The sequence below is a fragment of the Echinops telfairi genome, unplaced genomic scaffold, assembly GCF_000313985.2.
Source record: "Echinops telfairi isolate 266 unplaced genomic scaffold, ASM31398v2 ScPeMD7_70;HRSCAF=299, whole genome shotgun sequence".
Classification (NCBI taxonomy): Eukaryota; Metazoa; Chordata; class Mammalia; order Afrosoricida; family Tenrecidae; genus Echinops; species Echinops telfairi.
Window position 1 is genome coordinate 33,939,444 of NW_022103968.1, and position 19,028 is coordinate 33,958,471.

At 46.0% G+C, this 19,028-nt stretch overlaps 1 protein-coding gene across 1 annotated transcript in view; it reads right to left on the minus strand.

Moving 5' to 3' along the window:
- PLCE1 (phospholipase C epsilon 1) overlaps nucleotides 1-19,028 on the minus strand; it is a 333,692-nt gene that overhangs the window by 37,481 nt on the left and 277,183 nt on the right. The window contains exons 20-23 of the mRNA XM_004701341.2: nucleotides 11,616-11,745; nucleotides 5,039-5,160; nucleotides 4,649-4,766; nucleotides 1,014-1,145 (exon numbers count right to left, since the gene is read on the minus strand). Coding sequence (XP_004701398.1) covers nucleotides 1,014-1,145; nucleotides 4,649-4,766; nucleotides 5,039-5,160; nucleotides 11,616-11,745 — 502 coding nt within the window. The remainder of the gene's footprint in view (nucleotides 1-1,013; nucleotides 1,146-4,648; nucleotides 4,767-5,038; nucleotides 5,161-11,615; nucleotides 11,746-19,028) is intronic.

Sequence of the window (19,028 nt, forward strand, 5' to 3'; positions counted from 1 at the left end):
CATGAGGGAGGGGGGAGCAGGGAGGGGAAAAAATGAAGAGCTGACCGCCAGGGGCTTAAGTAGAGAGCAAATGTTTTAAGGATGATGAGGGCAATGAATGTACAAATGTGCTTTACACACTTGATGTATGTATGGATTGTGATAGGAGTTGTATGAGCCCCTTTAATAAAATTATTTAAAAAAAAAGAGTTAGTCTTGGAAACTCACAGGAGCCAGTCTAGCCTGTGCTGTAGGGTTGCTATGAGCAAGACGGACGTGGTGACGGGGGTTTACTGACATAGTCACACAATACAATAACACAGTGTTGTTCTTTATGGTAACAACAACCCCCCCCCCAATTAGCTAAAATCTAGAAGAGCAAGTGTGGGGAGGGTTTCTCCATCACAAGGAGTGACACTGAGGTGTAAGCGTCACAGGAACGCCTTGAACAAGTAGAAAAGTCGTACGAGTATGTTCAGGTACGTCCTGTTTCAACGATCTTCAAAAGGACCTCATTTCCCCTGAAGCGAAGATGACAGTTAATGGTGGTTCCTTCTGGGGAGTGGAACGAGAATGGAAACGAATTTTAAGAATATCCTGTTGTGTGAGTTTTTAATGAGGAGAATTCATAATTTTTACCATGAAATATAATTAGAAGTGAAATGGAGTTATTTATCTTCTGCCACAACCACGGGTTCCAGGAAACCTGAAAATGTGTTTGGCTCTGCGTTTTACTTTGGGGGCGGACACTGTTTGAACATCCTCAGTACAAGGTTGTTTTCGGGAAGTTAAACTTGTGAACGGGTGATTTAAAAAAAATAATACCACAGTGAGGCAAAATGGACGTTCATGAAAGTAAAACACACACACACACACACACACCCCACTACCCCCACCACCACCCCACCACCCCACCACCACCAAAACAACCAAAAACATATTTAAAAACGCCAGGGCGGCGCTTGGGCAGGCACAGGTCTGAATCGTCTAGCCATGCAGAGTCAGGCAGAGATTTTGGAAGAAGGTGACTTTACTTTTTCCAGATGTCTTGTTAAAAGATGCTGTCTCCCCTGGGCTCATTCTGCCTGGATTGTTGCCAAAAATGGACTTCCTGCTTTTCCTTTCTTTTCCTCGGCCAGAGCCAGAAGCATTCAAAGTTGACAGGCCTGTTCCCATAAAAATGAAAATAAATAAGCCCCACTACAAGCAGGGGAATGCAACATTTTCCACCCCGCTCATGTTTGTTTCTGAAGTCTTGTTGCTCCCAGAGACCCTCCCAGCCTTGGTAGTGTTTTAATGCCCATCCCGTGGGCAACTTGGACCAAGCCTCTTGTCTATAGGCAACAATGGCATGCGGTGAAAAGAGCAAGCTCGTTACAGAATGACCACAACGCCGTGTGGGCATCACAGCTACTCTTTACCAGGAAGAATTGCTGTCAAAGTTTAATTACTCAGGGGCTAATTGCCCATTGAGGGACATGGGAGAATGGTTAGGCGCCTGAGCTTCAGGGTCAGGACTCTGAGTTCAAATCTTGCTCGTGTGAATTTTGACTCCTCATCAAACGGCTCTGTTCCTCAGTCTGCTTGCCTTCAAAGTGGGTGTACTGATAGGAACTCGAGCATGGGGCGGGTGTGAGGAGGGAGCAGGAACATCATGCTCATCACGATGTTTCAGGGCTTGTCTTTCAGGATCCTTTGAGCCTTGCCCACAGTAGGAACTTCACACGGATGTGTAGGAGGAGGAAATAAATATACAAGGGCATGCAAACGTGGCTCTGATGTAGAAAGAGTGATTTGAAGGCACTGGTAAGACTTCTCTCAGCTCCCAGGTGGCCTCCAAATCCTTCTCACTGCGCAGTCGCACCACTAGAGATGACTTCCTGGAGCTGAAGGAGCTCTCAGGAGGTCCTCTTTGAAAATCCTCTTACCAAGAACACCACCTTGGCAGCAGGATCGAGCAGGGTTAAGGAGCGGAGATTTGAGAATGGGACACACTTGGGTTTAAACCGTGTTCCTAAGCCTGGGGCCCTCACGTGAGTTCCTTAGTCTCTCCGAGCCACTCCTTCCTCTTCTGTAAAGGGGCTGTGGTCAGGACTAAAGGAGATCGTGTACGCACGTACTTCGGAGAGGGTCTTGTTCAGGGAAAGTGCTCAGACACTAGCAGATGTTAGGATTCAAGTTTCAGGTCGAACTGAAATATATTTTTTTCTTTTCTCTCACTCAAATGATGTAGTCTTGGACTGGTGTGTTCTCAAGTTTACTTTAAACATCTGTGTGAATCTGCTCGCCATGCGAGGAGGTAATGAAATAATGAATGGATTTTCTCTCAAGTCAAGCTGATGACGGGCCAGACTGAGACAACATGTTCATCCAAGGGTTTGCACATATCTGGGCACATACCAGCACACAGCACCCCCCACTCCCTGCCGCTGCCCCTGCTGGGGTTCCCTGTGTAAAGAACCTTGTGTTCTTGAGATATCTACACTCACTGAGTTGATTCTGACTCACAGAGACCCTTTAAAAGGGTTTCCAAGCCTGTAAATATTTATGGAAGCAAACAGCCTCATTTTTCTCCTAAGGAGCATCTGGTAGGTTTGAACTGCTGATCTTGTGGTTAGCAGTCCAGGGCTTATCCTAGAGTGCCGTCAGGGCTCCTTTGAGGGCAGCGGAAGAAGGCAAGAAAACGAGGTTGGGTGGTCAATAGAAAGGAAAGAACCCTGGGCGGAGGAAATGGGGTCTGGACAAGGTAGGAGCAAGAGAAATAGCCTGGATCTGCCCTCTTGTCCCTTCTTCTGACGACAGCAACAGGGCCAAGATTATAAAATTTCCCGAGAGCTACGTATTTTCTAGGTAATGTGTGAGTCACATTAGATACTTTATCACTGACCTTTACAACAGCCCAAGACTGCACTGTTCCTCCCCTGTCACATATTATGTGCCCCGAGGGGCAGAGAAGTACATAACTGCTCAAAGCCAAGGTCACTACATGGTGGGGTGGCATTTAAACCTCCATGGCGGTCTGATGGCTGCCTCTCTCTCTCAGCTGTGTCTGTCTCTCCAACTAATTTTCCCGTCTTTCAGCCTCTCGGTGTTTTTCCTGCGACTGTGAATGAGAATGCTTCTGGTTTAGACATCGATGCTGGGATGCCTGATGGGTAGCTGAGCTTTGAGAGAGACGTTCTGTGGGATTCTGCTTGCAGGAGCCCGATAGGTATTTATGAAGCAATTTACCAGAAAATGCGAAGTTTCATCTCTCTTTAGAAATCCTGATTTTTCTGTGGGCGTTAAAACCAACCACCTAACTAATTTGTTAGCAACACAAGATCTTGATCCCATTTTTGGGGGGACAGCGTTAGAACTGGTGCCTAAAAATACGCCTCTTGGGATCCAGAACCTGAGTTCAGATCATTTTGACAACAAGAGAGTTGGCATTTTAATTCCCCTCTTTAGGACACATTTGTATGCTCTATTGATGAACATTCAGACTGGAGTTCCAGCCCACCTGTCATCCTGTCCTAAGATGTCTTGTGTAAGGAAATCCTTTATTATCGGAGGGCTGAATTTTTCTGATCGTCATCTGTTGTAGACAGTAGTGGTTGCCCTCTACCTCCTGATTCTCACCCCCCCCTTCCCATGGAAACACAGAAATGAGTTGGCTCAGGAACACACTCTTGCAGTGAGACAGGGCTGTGTATTGATGAAAGGCAGGGCTTTGGAGTCAGATAGGCTTCAGGGTCATGATTCTACCTTCTATTAACTAGATGAACATAATAAGTTCACTGTACTTGTATAAATGGCCCAATGTGGGATACTCTCTTTTGCATGGAACTCTCAGCCTTAGGTGGAACCTGGCTGTCAAGCTCAGAAATGGGACCCACGACTTACACTCCAGCCCATCAGAGAACTGCCACTCCCCCCAACCCCGATACGTTTATTGCCTTTTTTGGGGAAACATTTATTGTTTCAGGGATGGGCAAAGGACTCAGTGAGAAATGGTGACACCACCACTGGAAGGTCTGGAAAAAAGACTGCAGGTAGTGCCAGCTTGCTGGAGTCAGCTGGGAACCGCCAAGGGAATGGAGCCAACACAGTGGAGCCAGAGTGAGAAATGCGGGGAGAGAAAGAATGCTCCCTGGGGCATGCTGGACCTGAAACCTGACATCCTTCTTTTTTGATACAGGAGCCAATAAATATATTGCTCTCTCTACTTAAGCCAAGTTTCGCTGCTTTCAAACAAAAGGTTTTTAATGGATACATTCTAAGACTTTGGGTAAATAAATGACTTCTCTCCAAGACTTCTTTTTAATGAAGACTGTGATCATACTATCCACCTCATTAATGACTATGAATGCTCAATAAGATCATGTACATAAAGAACTTAGCACACATTTGGAGACTTACATAGTTAAAAGCTTTTTGCTATGAAGCATTATTGTCGCTCTTACTATTGGCTCTCATGAAAAGCTAACCTGTGCTCTGAACAACGGACAGCGGGCGGTAGTTTCCCTATGAGCGGCACCACAAAGAACAATACCAATCAACATTTAGAAACTAGCCTAACAATGGTTACAGCAACACAGCTGGGCTATTTTGAGAGCATTCACCAAAATGGCATATTTTTTAACCTTGCATTATCTTCTGTGTTACAGAAGAGATCATCTATTCTTACCTGGAAATTTTACTGCTTGGCAGTAGATGACAAGGTCCGAAAGCTCTGGTTCAATCTGCCTGCTTTCCTTCTTATTCTGAGGAAGATAAAATTCTTCCCCCAGCTCCATGTCATAAACCTACCAAAGGGAAGAAGGATTGTTCTCTGTAGCAAGTCGATGCACTCACCTCAAAGCTCTTCCTAAGCCGCCTCTCTCTCACGTCACCATTAGGGTCAACCTTGCTTTATGCCGATCCATATCAATTTTCTAAGGTCTTCACTAAACCATCCCGTGGGCTGGGGCATCGAAGGGATGGTGAAGGGAAGGGAGAGGGAGGGTGTGGGAATCCCACCTGAAACTGACTAGAGTCCCGTGATCCAAGGTTAACGCCCCAGACACCCTCCACGCACCTTCCCTTTGCTGCAGGCAGCGCTGTCTGCTTTCTTTATCCTCTTGGGGAGCTCTTCGTTATACTCGAACTGAAGCTTGTCACTGCAGGACTTATTCTCAGGTCGGTCTTCCAGAATATTGTCTGAAAAGGAGTTGGCAGGCTCAACAACCAAGAACTGAATGCTTCGCTCAACAGCTAAAAGTCTGCATCCCAAGCAGGGATCCCTGACCCCCATATTTGTGCTTCTTGGCCAGGCGGAGCCTCTGGCTACATGTTACCAACAGGATGGCTGGAACGTTCCTTCTGATGGACTTGGCCAATGTTACTAGGGTGGTTTGGATAGCACATTCGATATAATCTACGTGAGCAAGAGCCTTTCGCACACAGGTGATCGCAACAGTGCAAAACGAGACCCCGGGGAAGAAGCTGACAGCCCACATGTGTGGGAAGGACCTAGTGGCTGAAGCACTTTTGGGAGAGCAAACTCAACCAACCTCTCTGCCGTCAAGTCACCTCCAGCTCTGAGCGACCCTCACAGGACAGCACAGAACTGTCCCTGGGGGGATCGGAGCCTAGAAGTATCTATGGGAGTACAAAGACTCTTGGAGAGTGATCGGTCGGTGGGCTTGAACCTCCGACCTTGAGGCCAATGTGTAACCCACTATGCCACCAGCACTCTTTTCAAGAAATACACGCATGATTGACTCACTTTCACTTTGAACTCCTTGTAGTTTCTTTTCCCATGTCACATGGGGTGGTGTTCGGGGAGGGCTAGTTATTTGCAGTGCAAATAATATGCAATGCAAACAACAGCATCTTTGAATGGGTTTCGCACTGCCGGCCTTTCAGTTAGCAGCCGAGTGCTTTAACCACTGCGCCACAGGGCTCCTTCCAAGTTTTCACAAGTAAAAGTCATTGGAGAGTAACATTTTCATGGTTGATGATGAATTTGACATGTGATAATCTAGCAGATAGGGATGAAGAGATATCTAAAACATGGCAGATAACCATATACCTGTGCCCTTTTTGCAGTATGTCTACTCCAGGCAACTCTAAACGTGTTAAGGAGAGCCCATGATTACGCTCTTTGCAAACGGAAAGACAAGAACACCAATGTCTCACCCACGGCGTACTATGTCGCCAAAGCCCCAAATGCTTAGACCAAAATATTCTTATACCACATCAGAGCCATGCAGATTGCCAACATGTCAACGCGAGCAACCGTCTCATGACATTTTTCTTCACATAAGTGTCACCACTTCATGCTATCAGGCCTAAGGCACTGGACACAGAATGCTGACATCCATGCAGTTAAAGTGCCGGCTGGAATGGCGTTTACCTTCCTGACTGTTAGGAGCAGGAGAAGCAGTAAGGCCATCTGCTACAGAAAAACAGAATCAGAAAGTGGGTAAAGGTAAGGAGAATCAAGTCAAAAAAGCCAAGTAATGTAGTCCAAGGCTGGAGGCAAAGCTCACAAGTGCAAACAGCTTCTGCTACAAGGTAAGTGCAACAAGAACCCATCTACGGATTTGCTCTTCGGACAAAATAGACGCAATACTAGCATGAAAAACCAGTGCAAACGCTGTTAAGGAGAGTCATGCTGAAAGCTACTACCGACTCAGACTCCCAACCAGTCTGTTTCAAATGTCTAGGAATGAGTTGATAGGTTAGCTTCAAGCCGACCGCTAGGGCAATAGATTATGTCTGTGTTTAGGAGGAAATGAAAATTGGTGCTTTCTGAACTGGTGCTCAAAGCGGACAAGGTAAAACAGCAATGTTCAGAGAAAAGACGAATCTGAGTTCACTTAGCTAAATTCAGTTAAATATATATTAAGGCTTTATGATCCAAAAGGCATAGTGGTTCCAGAACTATAGGAGCCTTGTTTGTAATGCCCTTAGGGTCTTCTCCTTTAAAAAAAAATCATTTTATTGGGGGCTCTTACAGCTTTTATAACATTGCATACATCAATTGTATCAAGCACATTTGTACATTGGTTGCCATCATCATTTTCTAAACATTTACTTTCTATTTCAGCTCTTGGTATCAGCTCCTCTGTTTTCTCTCTCTCCCCCAAGCTCCTACCCTCATGACCCCTTGATACATTATAAATTATTATTTTCATATCTTACACTGACCGCTGTCTACCTTCACCCACATTTCTGTTGTTCATCCCCTTTGGTGGGGGGTGGTGTTTATATGTCCGTCATTTGATGCCCCTCACCCCCACCCCCGTTCTCCCCTCCTTCCCCCTATTGTCCTGGTATCTATACTCCCTTTTCTCTTCCTGAGGGTTTTTCTGACCTGGATTCTGTGTGTCGTGACCTCTTATCTGTACCAGAGGACATGCTCTGGTCTAGGCAGAACTGAATGGCAGGACTGGGGTCATGATAGCGGTGTGTGTGTGTGTGTGTGTGTGTGTGTAAGGAAGCCTCAAAGAACCAGAGGAACATTGTGTTTAATCGGTGCTAGACTGTGCCCTGGTTGACTCATCCCTTCCTTGAGACCCTTCTGTGAGGAGATGTCCTATTATCTACAGATTGGTTTGGGGTCTCTGCTCTGACCCCTCTTGTTCTCAACAATATGGTTTTTTTGTTTTGGGTCTTCTGGTGCCCGTTACCTGATCCTGTCGACACCTCATGATCGTAAAGGCTGGTGCGCTTCTTCCACGTGTGCTCGTTGCTTCTCTGCTAGATGGCTACTTGTTTAACTTCCAGCCTTTAAGACCCCAAATGCTATATCATTGGATAGTCGGGCACCATCAGCTTTCTTCATCACATTTGCTTGTGAACCCTTTTTGTCTTCAGCAATCGTGTCAGGAGGATGAGCATCACAGAATGCCAGGTTGCTAGAACAAAGTGCTCTTGCATTGAGGGAGACCTTGAGCAGAGGCCCAAAGTCCATCTACTTCCCCAATGTAATGCCATATAAAGATATGTACATAGGCTAATACCTCTATTTTTATGAATTAATATATTTATATAAGTGCTCAGCTCTGTTTATACTTGTCCATAGCTTTGCTTCTTAGATCTTTACTGTTTCCTTTTACCTTCCACCTGCCCCATCATCATGCTTGCCCATCTTCTGCCTCTTAGTAATTCCTCTTAGTTAGATTGCTGGTACCCCAACAGCACCAAGATCTCTATGTCCTCTTAATTGTTGCTTTTAATTCCCTAGTTGTTCCCTTGTCTATGGTGTTGTTTGCTCACCGCTCCTTCCCCCTGCCTCCCCCTCCCCCCAGGTCCCTCCAGAACCTTCCGTCCTGTCGCTTTCTCCTCCGGCTTGCTTCCCATGCTTATCTTATATAGGTCAGCAAAACAACAGAAACAGAGACCAAACAAAAGGAAAATAAAACATTGAATAAAAAGAAAACAAACAAAAAGATTAAAAGAGGAAAAACCTAGCAATTCCCCCAGCCCCCCACAAAACAAAACAAAAACAAAACTTAAAAGCATACATAATTCCATGTCTGTCCAATGACCTTTATGACAATCGCCCCACAGGTCCTGAGAGGTCCCGGGAACTGCCCCTCCTAGCCTGAAGTCTATTTTGGGGGCTCCTCAGGGGTTTTGTGGCTTGGCTTTGCTCCTGTTGCTGATCTGTTATGTTCCCTTCTTGGTTTGCCCCACTGGGGGCCAGTCAGGCCAGACACACTCCCCACTGTGTGTCCCCAGTATTGTCCTCTATGGCTGTATGCTCCAGGGAAGGGACGCCATGTCCTGAGCTGTTGTTGGCCCTACAGTCCTCTGTGCCTTAGCGGCTCCGTGCAGGGATGCCATCCTCAGGGCTTGGTGTGCCGATATGGGGTCTAGTCCCTCACCCTCTTCTTCCTTCTTGGTCTGCTTCTGTGTGGGTGTGGCAGGCCGGCCCCTCTTCCCAACCTGTAGGTTTAGTGCTGTCCTCTGTAGCACATACTCGAGGGGGTGGAGTAGGGTGGTGGTGGAGAGTTTGGCTCTGATTGGGGCTTAGGGTCTTCTTGATGTAACTTTGTGGTCAGATCAAAAAGGGCTGTCGATGAATTCCCTTATAGACATATGCACTGAAGACCATGACATAGATAACCGACCACCCTCTGACAGGGTCTTGGCCTGGGATGCCTACAAGGGTCTCAGGAAGCCTAGGAACTCCTGCAAATTTTTGCAGAGAATTTGGGGAACACATGTATTTCTTGGGGGAGACTGGCCGCAGCTTCCATCTGATCCTCAAAGGGACACAACATGCTAGGACGTTTAGAAACCACTGAGGTGCCCCGGAGAATCTGTCCGTGGCGTGTCCAGGTGTGCGGGGTGATGACTGGTCTCATTTCAGCAGGAGGCGGGGAGACAACAGAGAGAAACCCAGAGGCACCACCAGTCATAGTGGGCATTATCTTTAACAGGAGCGTAAGGAAGCCTCTGAGGGACAAACGAAAGGCTTATTTGGGAACTCGGGTCAGAGGACCCTTTAAAAGGAATGGGAAATACTCATGTGGTGACCAGGGGCTTAGTCATCCAGGAGCCCCGTGTTAGCGCTGGAGAAAAGAAGGACTTCGGCAAACACCGAGCGGATCCCTTTCACGGCCCATCTGAGGGACCTGAGCCCAGAAAGGCAGGAAGGCATTGCCTGTGGTCTCAGCTCACAGGACAGATAGAGCCTGGTGGTGGTCGCGTCCACGGTGCACAATCTCATCTATTTAATGCCCCGCCCTGCTCCACATACATACACGCAGATTTAAAACAGCACGCAACAGTTAAAAATTGAGGAGCTAGGGTAAATTCTACTCTCTCAAGTAAAAACAAACTGGGGGGGGGGATCCCCCAGTATTTGTTCACTTATCTGTTACTCTTAATAGTCCAAAACATCTGTAATGATAATTTTTAGAGCCTCCTCCTTTCCTGCTTTCCAAGACACAGAGAAAGCATGTGAGTGCTTCACGACAGACAGTGAATTTAGCTAGTCCGGTGGGTAAATGGCATTTGGATTGGTTGGTTTCTTAAGCGTGGTTTCTAAATGAAAAATTTTGTTCTTGCCTGGGGGGACCACACCATAACTATAGTAGAGATTCAGGGACAAGAATACATCAGTATAAAAATGTTTTACTTTACCATAACTTTTCAGGAATACATTCAAAGAAATGATCTCGCTTCCCTCTAATTTTCTTCCTTTTCACACCCCTCCGTGAGCATAGAAGACCCACCCTCTGCCCTGGAGCCAACACTGACCCAAAGAGACCTCCTGCAAGGTGTCTGGGGGTGTCAGTCTTTACAGGAGCAGTGGCCTCATCTTTCTCCTGAGAAGAAGCTGGTGTGTTTGAACCACCGACGTGACAGTTAGCTGTTCCACACTTTTCCAGCATCGCCACCAGAGTGTATGCCTCTGGCTTTGAATGATGTGATCGGGTTTCAGGTGAAGGAAACTGGCTTTTCATTGAAGGCACGAAGCAATCAACACTTACTAGAGGCAGCTACTAATGAACACGGTCTGGTATTGTATTTGGGGGTATGGTAGAGGACAGGGGCCAGCCTGTGACTGCTGGTCATGACAGGTACGTGAGATCCAAATGGGACCAGAAGACAGCCCTGGATTGCAAGAAGCAGATATCTGGTGTAGGTAGAGTGGCGTGGCTGTGCATAGTTGCTGGCCAGGGCATACCTGCATTTTTAGCCAAATAATACTTCTATATAGAAACTATACCATTTTACGTATATAACAGGATATAAATAGGAGCCTCGGCATTTTATCATGACTACATTGCTGTCTTTCAGAAGGTGCCAAATTTGAAGTCAACCATCAAGAACAGTATCTGAGAAAACACTTTAGGGTCAGCCCTGCAAGGGACATTGGTTTAGTGCAGAAGCAACACCCTTGAAGCCTAATTCAAAGGTAAGAAGAGCCCTTCCCTTGTTGTCTGTACTTAGGACAATTGGGCCATTAGTCAGCACCCCCACAGTGCTTCATTGGGGGGCCAGGGGGAGGGAGCAGGACTAAGCAACTAACTGGTCTCCTTGGTCTAATAACGGGAGAAAGAGAGAGGGAGGAGGGAAGTGAAGCTTCTTTCTTTCCTGGCCCCTAGAGAGTCACCCTGCCAAGTAGTGAAAGGAGTGGAGCAGGAGTACAGCAGTGTGACACTGACGCCTGCAGGCGGGACAGGAGAGAACGACAATTCAGCCAGTCTCGCCGCAATCCCACCTCTTCTTCGTAGTAACCCCATTTTAAGAATGACTCTGGGGGAGAAAAGAGGAGCTGATACCAAGGGCTCAATTGGAAAGTAAATATCTATAAAATAATGATGGCAACCAATGTACAAATGTGCTTGAGACAACTGATGTGTGGATTGTTATAAGAGCTGTAAGAGCCCCCGATAAAATGATTAAAAAAAAAAAAAAGACTGGCTCTGATGTTACTTCCCACACCCCCTCCCCTGCGTTCCCTGAGTGGAGGCTGCAGGGCCAGCAGCACCACGCTTGGTTGCTTGGTCCTCGAGTTGTGACTGGACTGTATTACATCCAGTTATATCTTTGGGACTCCAGACTTCTTTAGGGAAAGAGAGCCCACACCAAATCCACAAAGCAGCTCAGCCAGGCACGTGTCCTCCTGCGGCATGGCACGGGTCTCTTACCATCAGACAGGGATTCATAGTCGTAATCATATTCATCCTCTTCATCCTCCTCTTCTTCATTGGTGGCCGGGGTCGGGTTGGCAGGTCCACCAGTGGAGGCCTGAGCCTGCAAGGAGGCTAACTGATGAGCCTGAAAAACAGCAAGGTAAACGACTACAGCTGCCGAGCTTCTGACTTTCCCTGCGTGGCTTTCACAACTGCCTTCTGACGCTCTCTCACAGGCACTTCCAGAGAGGTGGCCGATTCCAAGTCACTCGTCAGGAGGAAAAAGAAAATCTAGATTCATTTGAAATGCAACAGCAAGACATGGGCCTATGTCCCCATTCCTAGAGGAGGCATGGGGAGCCATTAGAAGCAGCCCTAGGGGGTCTGGGGGCGGTACTCTGCCACCCAGGATACCGGGCAAGCTTCCGGGAGAAGCAGCATCAATCCCGAAGGGCTGAAGAGGTGCAGCAGCCCATCCGTTTTGGAAAAGTGAGTCTCTGCTAGGAAATCATGGCCCTCATCTTCTTACAACAACAGTGCAAGGGCCTCTGACCTTGAGAAAATGCTAGAATCCCTCTGGACAAAGAGGACTGTTGTTGGTTTAAATAAAGTTTTTGTTTTCTTCAACAGACTTTATCTGAACCATAAATCAGATGAACGAAAACAGGCTTAGAAACTTTGGGAAACTGGAATGTTTGCTGCCACGGAGGTCATGGGCCTCTATGTCCCACTGGAATGACTGGGAGGTGATATCATACGTTATGAGTCAGCAAGGGTCTGGGGATGTGATTTATCTACTCTGGGAATTCAGCACAAAGACATCATCCAAAATATAGCCACTCGCATGAACTGAAAACAGGAAGCAACCTCAAAGCCCAGCAACAGAGGAGAGGAGTCAGTCAATTGTGGCAGGGTTCTGTGAGAAGGAGACATGGGAAAAAAAACTCGTGACTTATCTTTCTTGAACAGGGGATTCAGAATTGTGTAGGCATTTACATATGTAAACACATATCCTATATACATGTCTATATGCTTATGTAAATATTTTCAGTGTATACATATAAATGATATGCTTAAAAGATTAGATAGTAAAATATTAATAGAGCAGGGATTCTTGATCTTTTTTAATGTCATGGGCCTGTCTTCCCTTTAGCAGCGTGTGGCGGTCAGATACCTTCTCTGAAGGACGTTTTAAATGCATGACACAAAATAAAAAGGACAAAGGAAAAAAAATTGAAGATAGTTATCAACCATAAAAAAGCAAACTAGTGACATAAGAATGTAGGTGATCCTTTATTGCCGTGACCATAAGTAATTCTTGGGAGATAACAAGAAACAACTGTCTGTTACATGAGAAATCTGTGGTTTCTATCGGAGACCAAGGTACAGGTTCTGACAGCATGGCTGTGAGGTCTATTGCCTGTATTGATAATGGGAAGAAAGGCTTACTTATAGCCAGAGGTTAGTGAAAATAATGATGGAAATTGTTTCCATGGAGCCCTGAATTTTACCTGGGGACCTGAGGTTAAGCGCCCCTGTAATTCACCTTGTGTTTGACCTTGGCATGATATATGCTTTAAAATAATCTTCTTTTCCCTAAGTTTTCTGAAATATGGTTATGCTACCTTTATAATAAATACACATGCTTAAGAAAGATACAATTTAGCTTGCGTCTCTAGTGACAAAATATCTTTTACAATCCAGTCCATTCCCGTTAACTGGGATCTCGTGGGAATTTTCCAAAGTGGATTTTTTTCTGCAACCCTAGCAGCAGGGGTGGGGCATCACAATCTGAGAGAGAAAACCCTGACAAAGACAACAAGAAACACAGTGAAACAGGAAAACCGCAGCACAAAGGAACGAAGCCCATTGCTACTACAGCGTTTGGCAGGCTTTCCGCTGCATGTGCTAAACAGCATCTCAGTTCTTCAAAGCAGACCTCCAGAGCGGCACTCCTCACACTTAGTTAACCAGGGAATGGTCCTCCTTCTCTTTCCTCAGATGTCTCACCACATCTGCATCCTTCACAAGTTTGGGAAATCTGATTGGGGACAAGGGAGCCACAAAAGTAAGCCCACTGGTTGTGAATAAGAGAAGGGCCATGGCGGAGTAAGCATTCAAGGTTGAGCCAAGTGCTGGGAAGGATGATTCAAAAAGCCTGGTACACACTGACCCTCTGGCAGAAAAGTGTGGGAACGATGTAAGAGGAAGGATGCCATCCAGAGAGCGATGGACTGGCAATGTCAGCAAGCAAGCGTGCCAAGGTCCCTGAGATGTTCGAATGCTCCTTCAAGTGTATTTCCCGATACTTTCAGTAGGTGAGCTTGGGAGAGGCAGTTAAACTGACAGCCAAGTGCTGACACACGTATTCCCAGCATGGCCACAAAATGTTTATCAATATCCTACTTATTCTGGGGCAGAAACTTAGGACCCAGCCTTCGGAGGAAAGCCATCCAGCTATAGGTCAGGGGGTCAGATGAGAAGACTGGTTCTGATGTGTCCACCAGCCTCTAGCACAGTGTCTGGTACATAGTATGAACTGTTTGAGTCTTTGGGGTTGGGGTTCAGGTCATCCTGGTCAGAATCCTGGAGCATTCTGAGGGGATGCAGGTAGAGGCCTCAGCACAAGGTGGAAGGCTTCACCAATCTCAGTCAGAGACAGGCCATTCCTGCTGGAGGTGAGTCCTTCGTAAGGGACTGTCCTAGGCCTCCTGTTAGAGGTTGGGGCTGAGCTGACAGGACCTCTAGACATTCAGTCAGCCGAGTGAGAGATCAAACAGAACAATTGCGAGGCTGGCACAGGACCGGGCAGGGTTTTGTTCTGCTGTGCATAGGGTCGCTGTGAGTCAGAACCAACTTGACGGCACACAACAACAACAACAACAACTGTGAGGTCAGAACGCAAATGTCACTGAGATCAATGTGAGGCTCCTGAACATCAAATGTTACCTTGAATGGTAAACATGCCAAGACAGAGAGGTCAGGGATGAAAACAGTTCATGTGAAAACCACTGGGCTCGTTTTGTTTTTCGCAAGCTCAACTGGATCCTAATAAAGTCTTGAAAATGCAAAAGCACACTGAGGAAGAAGACCAGAGTAGGAGGCCTCATATCATATCCCAGGTCGAACAACCTGCTTAGGACAGTCCAAACAGCCTAGTACTGGAACAGTGATAGTTACAGAGACCAAATGCAACAGACGCGAGAACCCACTTATGGACGGCCGCTCTTTGACAAAGCGCAGAAACCCATCTCTTTAATACATGGTGTTGGGAAACATTGAACCTCCATTGGCAGAAAAATGAAACAGGATCAATATTTCACACGAAAAAGTAACTCAAGATGGACCAAAGACCTAAAACTATAAAGACCATCAAGGAAAATACAGGAACAAACTTAGGGGCTTCAATGCGTGGCATCAATGCACTATCAAATATAACTAAAAATGTACAAATATCGAAAGACGTACTGGATGACTGGAGCCCCCTGAAAATTAAACACTTAAGTGCATCAAGAGATTTCACCAAGTGAGTAAAAAGAGAACCCGCAGAATGAGAAAATATTTTAGCAACAATGTATCTGACAAGCAATTAATCTCTAAAATTTATAGAAAACTTGAACATCTCTACCACAAAAGGACAAAGAATACTATTAAATAATTGACAGAGGACTTGAACAGACACTTCATCAAAGAAGACATTCATGCAGCAAACCAACACATAAAAAATTCTTGTGATTATTAGCGATTAGAGAGAGGAAAATCAAAAGTGCTGTGAGTTATCGTCTCAGCCCAACAAAATTGAAAACAGAACAAAACAAATCAGAAATCAACAAATGCTGACCAGGGTGTGGAGAGACTGGGACCTTCATACACTACTGGTGGGGCTGTGAGGTGGTAGAGCCACAGTGCAAAACAGTATGATGCTTCCTTAAAAAGCTGAAAACAGAAATTCTATATGCTCCAACAACCCCAATACATGCTAGAGAGAAAGAGTTGTGATACAAACAGATGCACACTCATGTTCATTCTAACATTATTTACATTACAAAAAGATGGAAACAGCCTATCAACAAATGAATGGATTTACAGTGCATAGTACATACACCCAATGGAATACTATGCAACGTTAAAAAATAATGATGAATCTTCAAGATACCTCATCACATGGATGAACTTCCATGGAGTGAAATGAGTTGATCACAAATGCGGCACGAGACCATTATTGCAAAAAGGCAAGACCGGTCTACACCCTGAGATATTGTTGGAGGTTTACTAGGGTGGCGGGGAATCACTGATCAGACGGTAGAACGAAAACTCATCATCAGTGAGTCGATTCCAGTGAGCTGATAGGACAGAGGAGAACCGCCCTTTGAGTTCCTGATGCTTTAAATCTTTATAGGAGTCTTTCTCCTGAGAGCAGCTGGTGGATGTGAACTGGGGTTAGCAGTCCATCGTGTAACCCACTCCCCCACCAGGGTCAACACTCTGCTTGAGTCGACCCCACTCTATGATCACGCAGAACAGAACAAAACCACTCCATAGGGTTTGGGAGACTGGGGCAGATCGCCTCATTTTCCTCTTCACGGAGTACTTGGTAGGTTTGAACTGCCCACCTTGTGGTTAGCATACCCACTCAGACCCCACTGTGCCACCAGGGCTTCTTAACATGAGTGAAGGGGAAGGGAAAAGATAATAAAGGAGAAGTCAGCACAAAATGATCAAGGCAGAGGAAGAGCACAGGAGTTAAAGGCAACAGCAGAAAATAACTATTACAAACAAGGCCTACAATGACAATAATAACCATAAGTGGATACATAGATACATAAAACGAATAGGTGTGGGAAGGCAAATAGGACCACACACAGGATTTCACAAAGGATATTACTATATATGAACGAGGGGGCTTCAAAAAGTTCATGGACAAGTGGAATGAAAAGATATTGGAAGAGTTCCATACATATTCCGATGCCCCTTGTTATATACATGAATATAGTAAAGCATTCAGAGGGCAATGCTTGGCAAACTTCTGAGCCATCACCAAACACCGTGAGGAATAAGTCACTGGGCCTGGAAGGGCAGGGCCCTATCTCTGAGAACATCAAGTTAACTGGCACAATATAGTGCACAAAGAAAATGATTTATGTTCTCCTTTGGTGAGTAGTGACCAGTGCCTTACAACCGTGTTAAGTGGTCATCTCAGGTACAATTATTGGCCTCTCTCTATTTGGAGCAAAGGAAAATGAAGAAAACAAAGATATAGGGAAACTATTTAATTAAAAGTCTAATGGGCCACACAAACTTCCGCTCCCAGGACCCCCAAACCAGAAGAACTAGACAGGGCCTGGTTACCATTTCCAACTTCTCTGAAAGGGATCGCAATAGAAGGTTCTTGATAGAGTGGGAGAAAAATGGAACAAACTCCCAAATCATGAAAAACGCTCTGATGCCCCAAGATGTGAATGCAACATACTGGCATGAAGCAGGGCACCAATAGAGAGGTCTGAGGGGTCTGCCCTAATCCCAACTACGTGGAGAGCTCCCCCACCCCGCAGAAGAATTCACTTCAGAGAACAGCACTGAAGCTGCAGCTCAGGGAGAGGGACATGTCTGATCAGAGCACACGGGAAATGATGGGGGAGGAAGAGCGAGTGGAGCACATCCTGGCCCACTAAGCCTTGAGGACCATATCCCTGCTCAGAGCAGCCAATGCACAGAGAGGACCACAGGGCCAGCCCCACTATGAAACACGTCATCCCTCACTGACCCATAGCCCTACGGGAGACAACACTGGAGACACAGTGTGGGAATTGTGCCCCCATCTGATCCCACCACACCTAGACAAAACACTAAGGACGTGGAACAGAACAGCAACGGGTGTGGGGTGTGGGGTGGGGCAGAGCAATGAAGTCCCCAGGGAATATCAAAAACAGACTTTAGGGCCAGGGCATGGCACCCCATCAGACTCGACCAGAAAACATTCCTGAAAGTCAACAAACAGACCTTGAACTATTTACACGCTTTTCTTTTCTTTCTCATTGGATTTTGTTACTTAGTTTTGCTCAGTCTTGTTTTTTGTGCACATTATTATCTCTGCAGGTCTATCTAGATAAGATAGGCGGGATAAACAATCTGGAGGAGAAAACCGACGGTTGGGGAGGGGAGCACATGGGAGAGGAGGAGGTAGGGAAAAGGAAGTGGGTGTTAACCAACCCAGGGACAAGGGAACAACAAATGATCAAAAATCGATGGCGAGGAGGGTGCTCACATGATGCTCACCTTCCTGACACCATCACTGAAGACAAAGTGGGTGCATAAGCAAGTGTGATGAAGAAAGGTGATGGTGCCTGGTAGGGCTTGATCAAGTGCAATGTAACCAAGAAGAATTACTGGAAACCAAATAAAGGTTGAACATGATAGTGGGACAAGAGGAAAGTAAAAGGAAACAGAGGAAAAAACTAGGAGGCAAAGGGCATTTATAGAGGTCTAAATACAGGCATGTACATTTGTAAACATATTTATATATTTTGATGGGGGAATAGATCTATGTACATAGGTTTAGTATTAAGGTAGCAGATGGACATTGGGCCTTCACTCAAGTACTCCCTCAACGCAAGAATACTTTCTTGTATTAACCTGGCATTCCATGATGCTCACCTTCCTGACACCATCCTGAAGACAAAGTGGGTGCATAAGCAAATGTGATGAAGAAAGGTGATGGTGCCTGGCTATCAAAAGATATAGCGTCTGGGGTCTTAAAGGCTTGAAGGTAAACAAGCAGCCAGCTAGCTTGGAAGCAACAAAGCCCACATGGAAGAAGCACACCAGCCTGTGTGATCACGAGGTGTCGATGGGATCAGGTATCAAGCATGAAAGAACAAAAAATCATATTGTGAATGAGGGGGAGTGTGGATTGGAGACCCAAAATCCATCTGTAGGCAACTGGACACCCCCTTAAAGAAGGGTCATGGGGAGGAGAGGAGCCAGTCAGGGTGCAGTATAGCACCGATGAAACATACAATGTTCCTTTAGTTCTTTAATGCGTCCACCCCTCACTACCATGATCCCAATTCTACCTTAAAAATCCGGCTAGACCAGAGCATGTATGTACACTGGTACAGATAAGAGCTGGAAACGCAGGGAATCCAGGACAGATAAACCCCTTAAGACCAATAATGAGAGTAGTGATACCAGGAGGGTGAGGGAAAGGTGTGGGGAGAAAGGGGGAACTGATCACAATGATCTACATATAACCCCTTCCCTAGGGGCCAGACAACAGAAAAGTGGGTGAAGGGAGACATTAGCCAGTGTAAGATATGACAAAATAATAATTTATAAATTATCAAGGGTTCATAAGAGAGGGAAGGTGGGGGAGGGAAGGGGAAAATGAGGAGCGGATACCACGGGCTCAAGTAGAAAGCAAATGTTTTG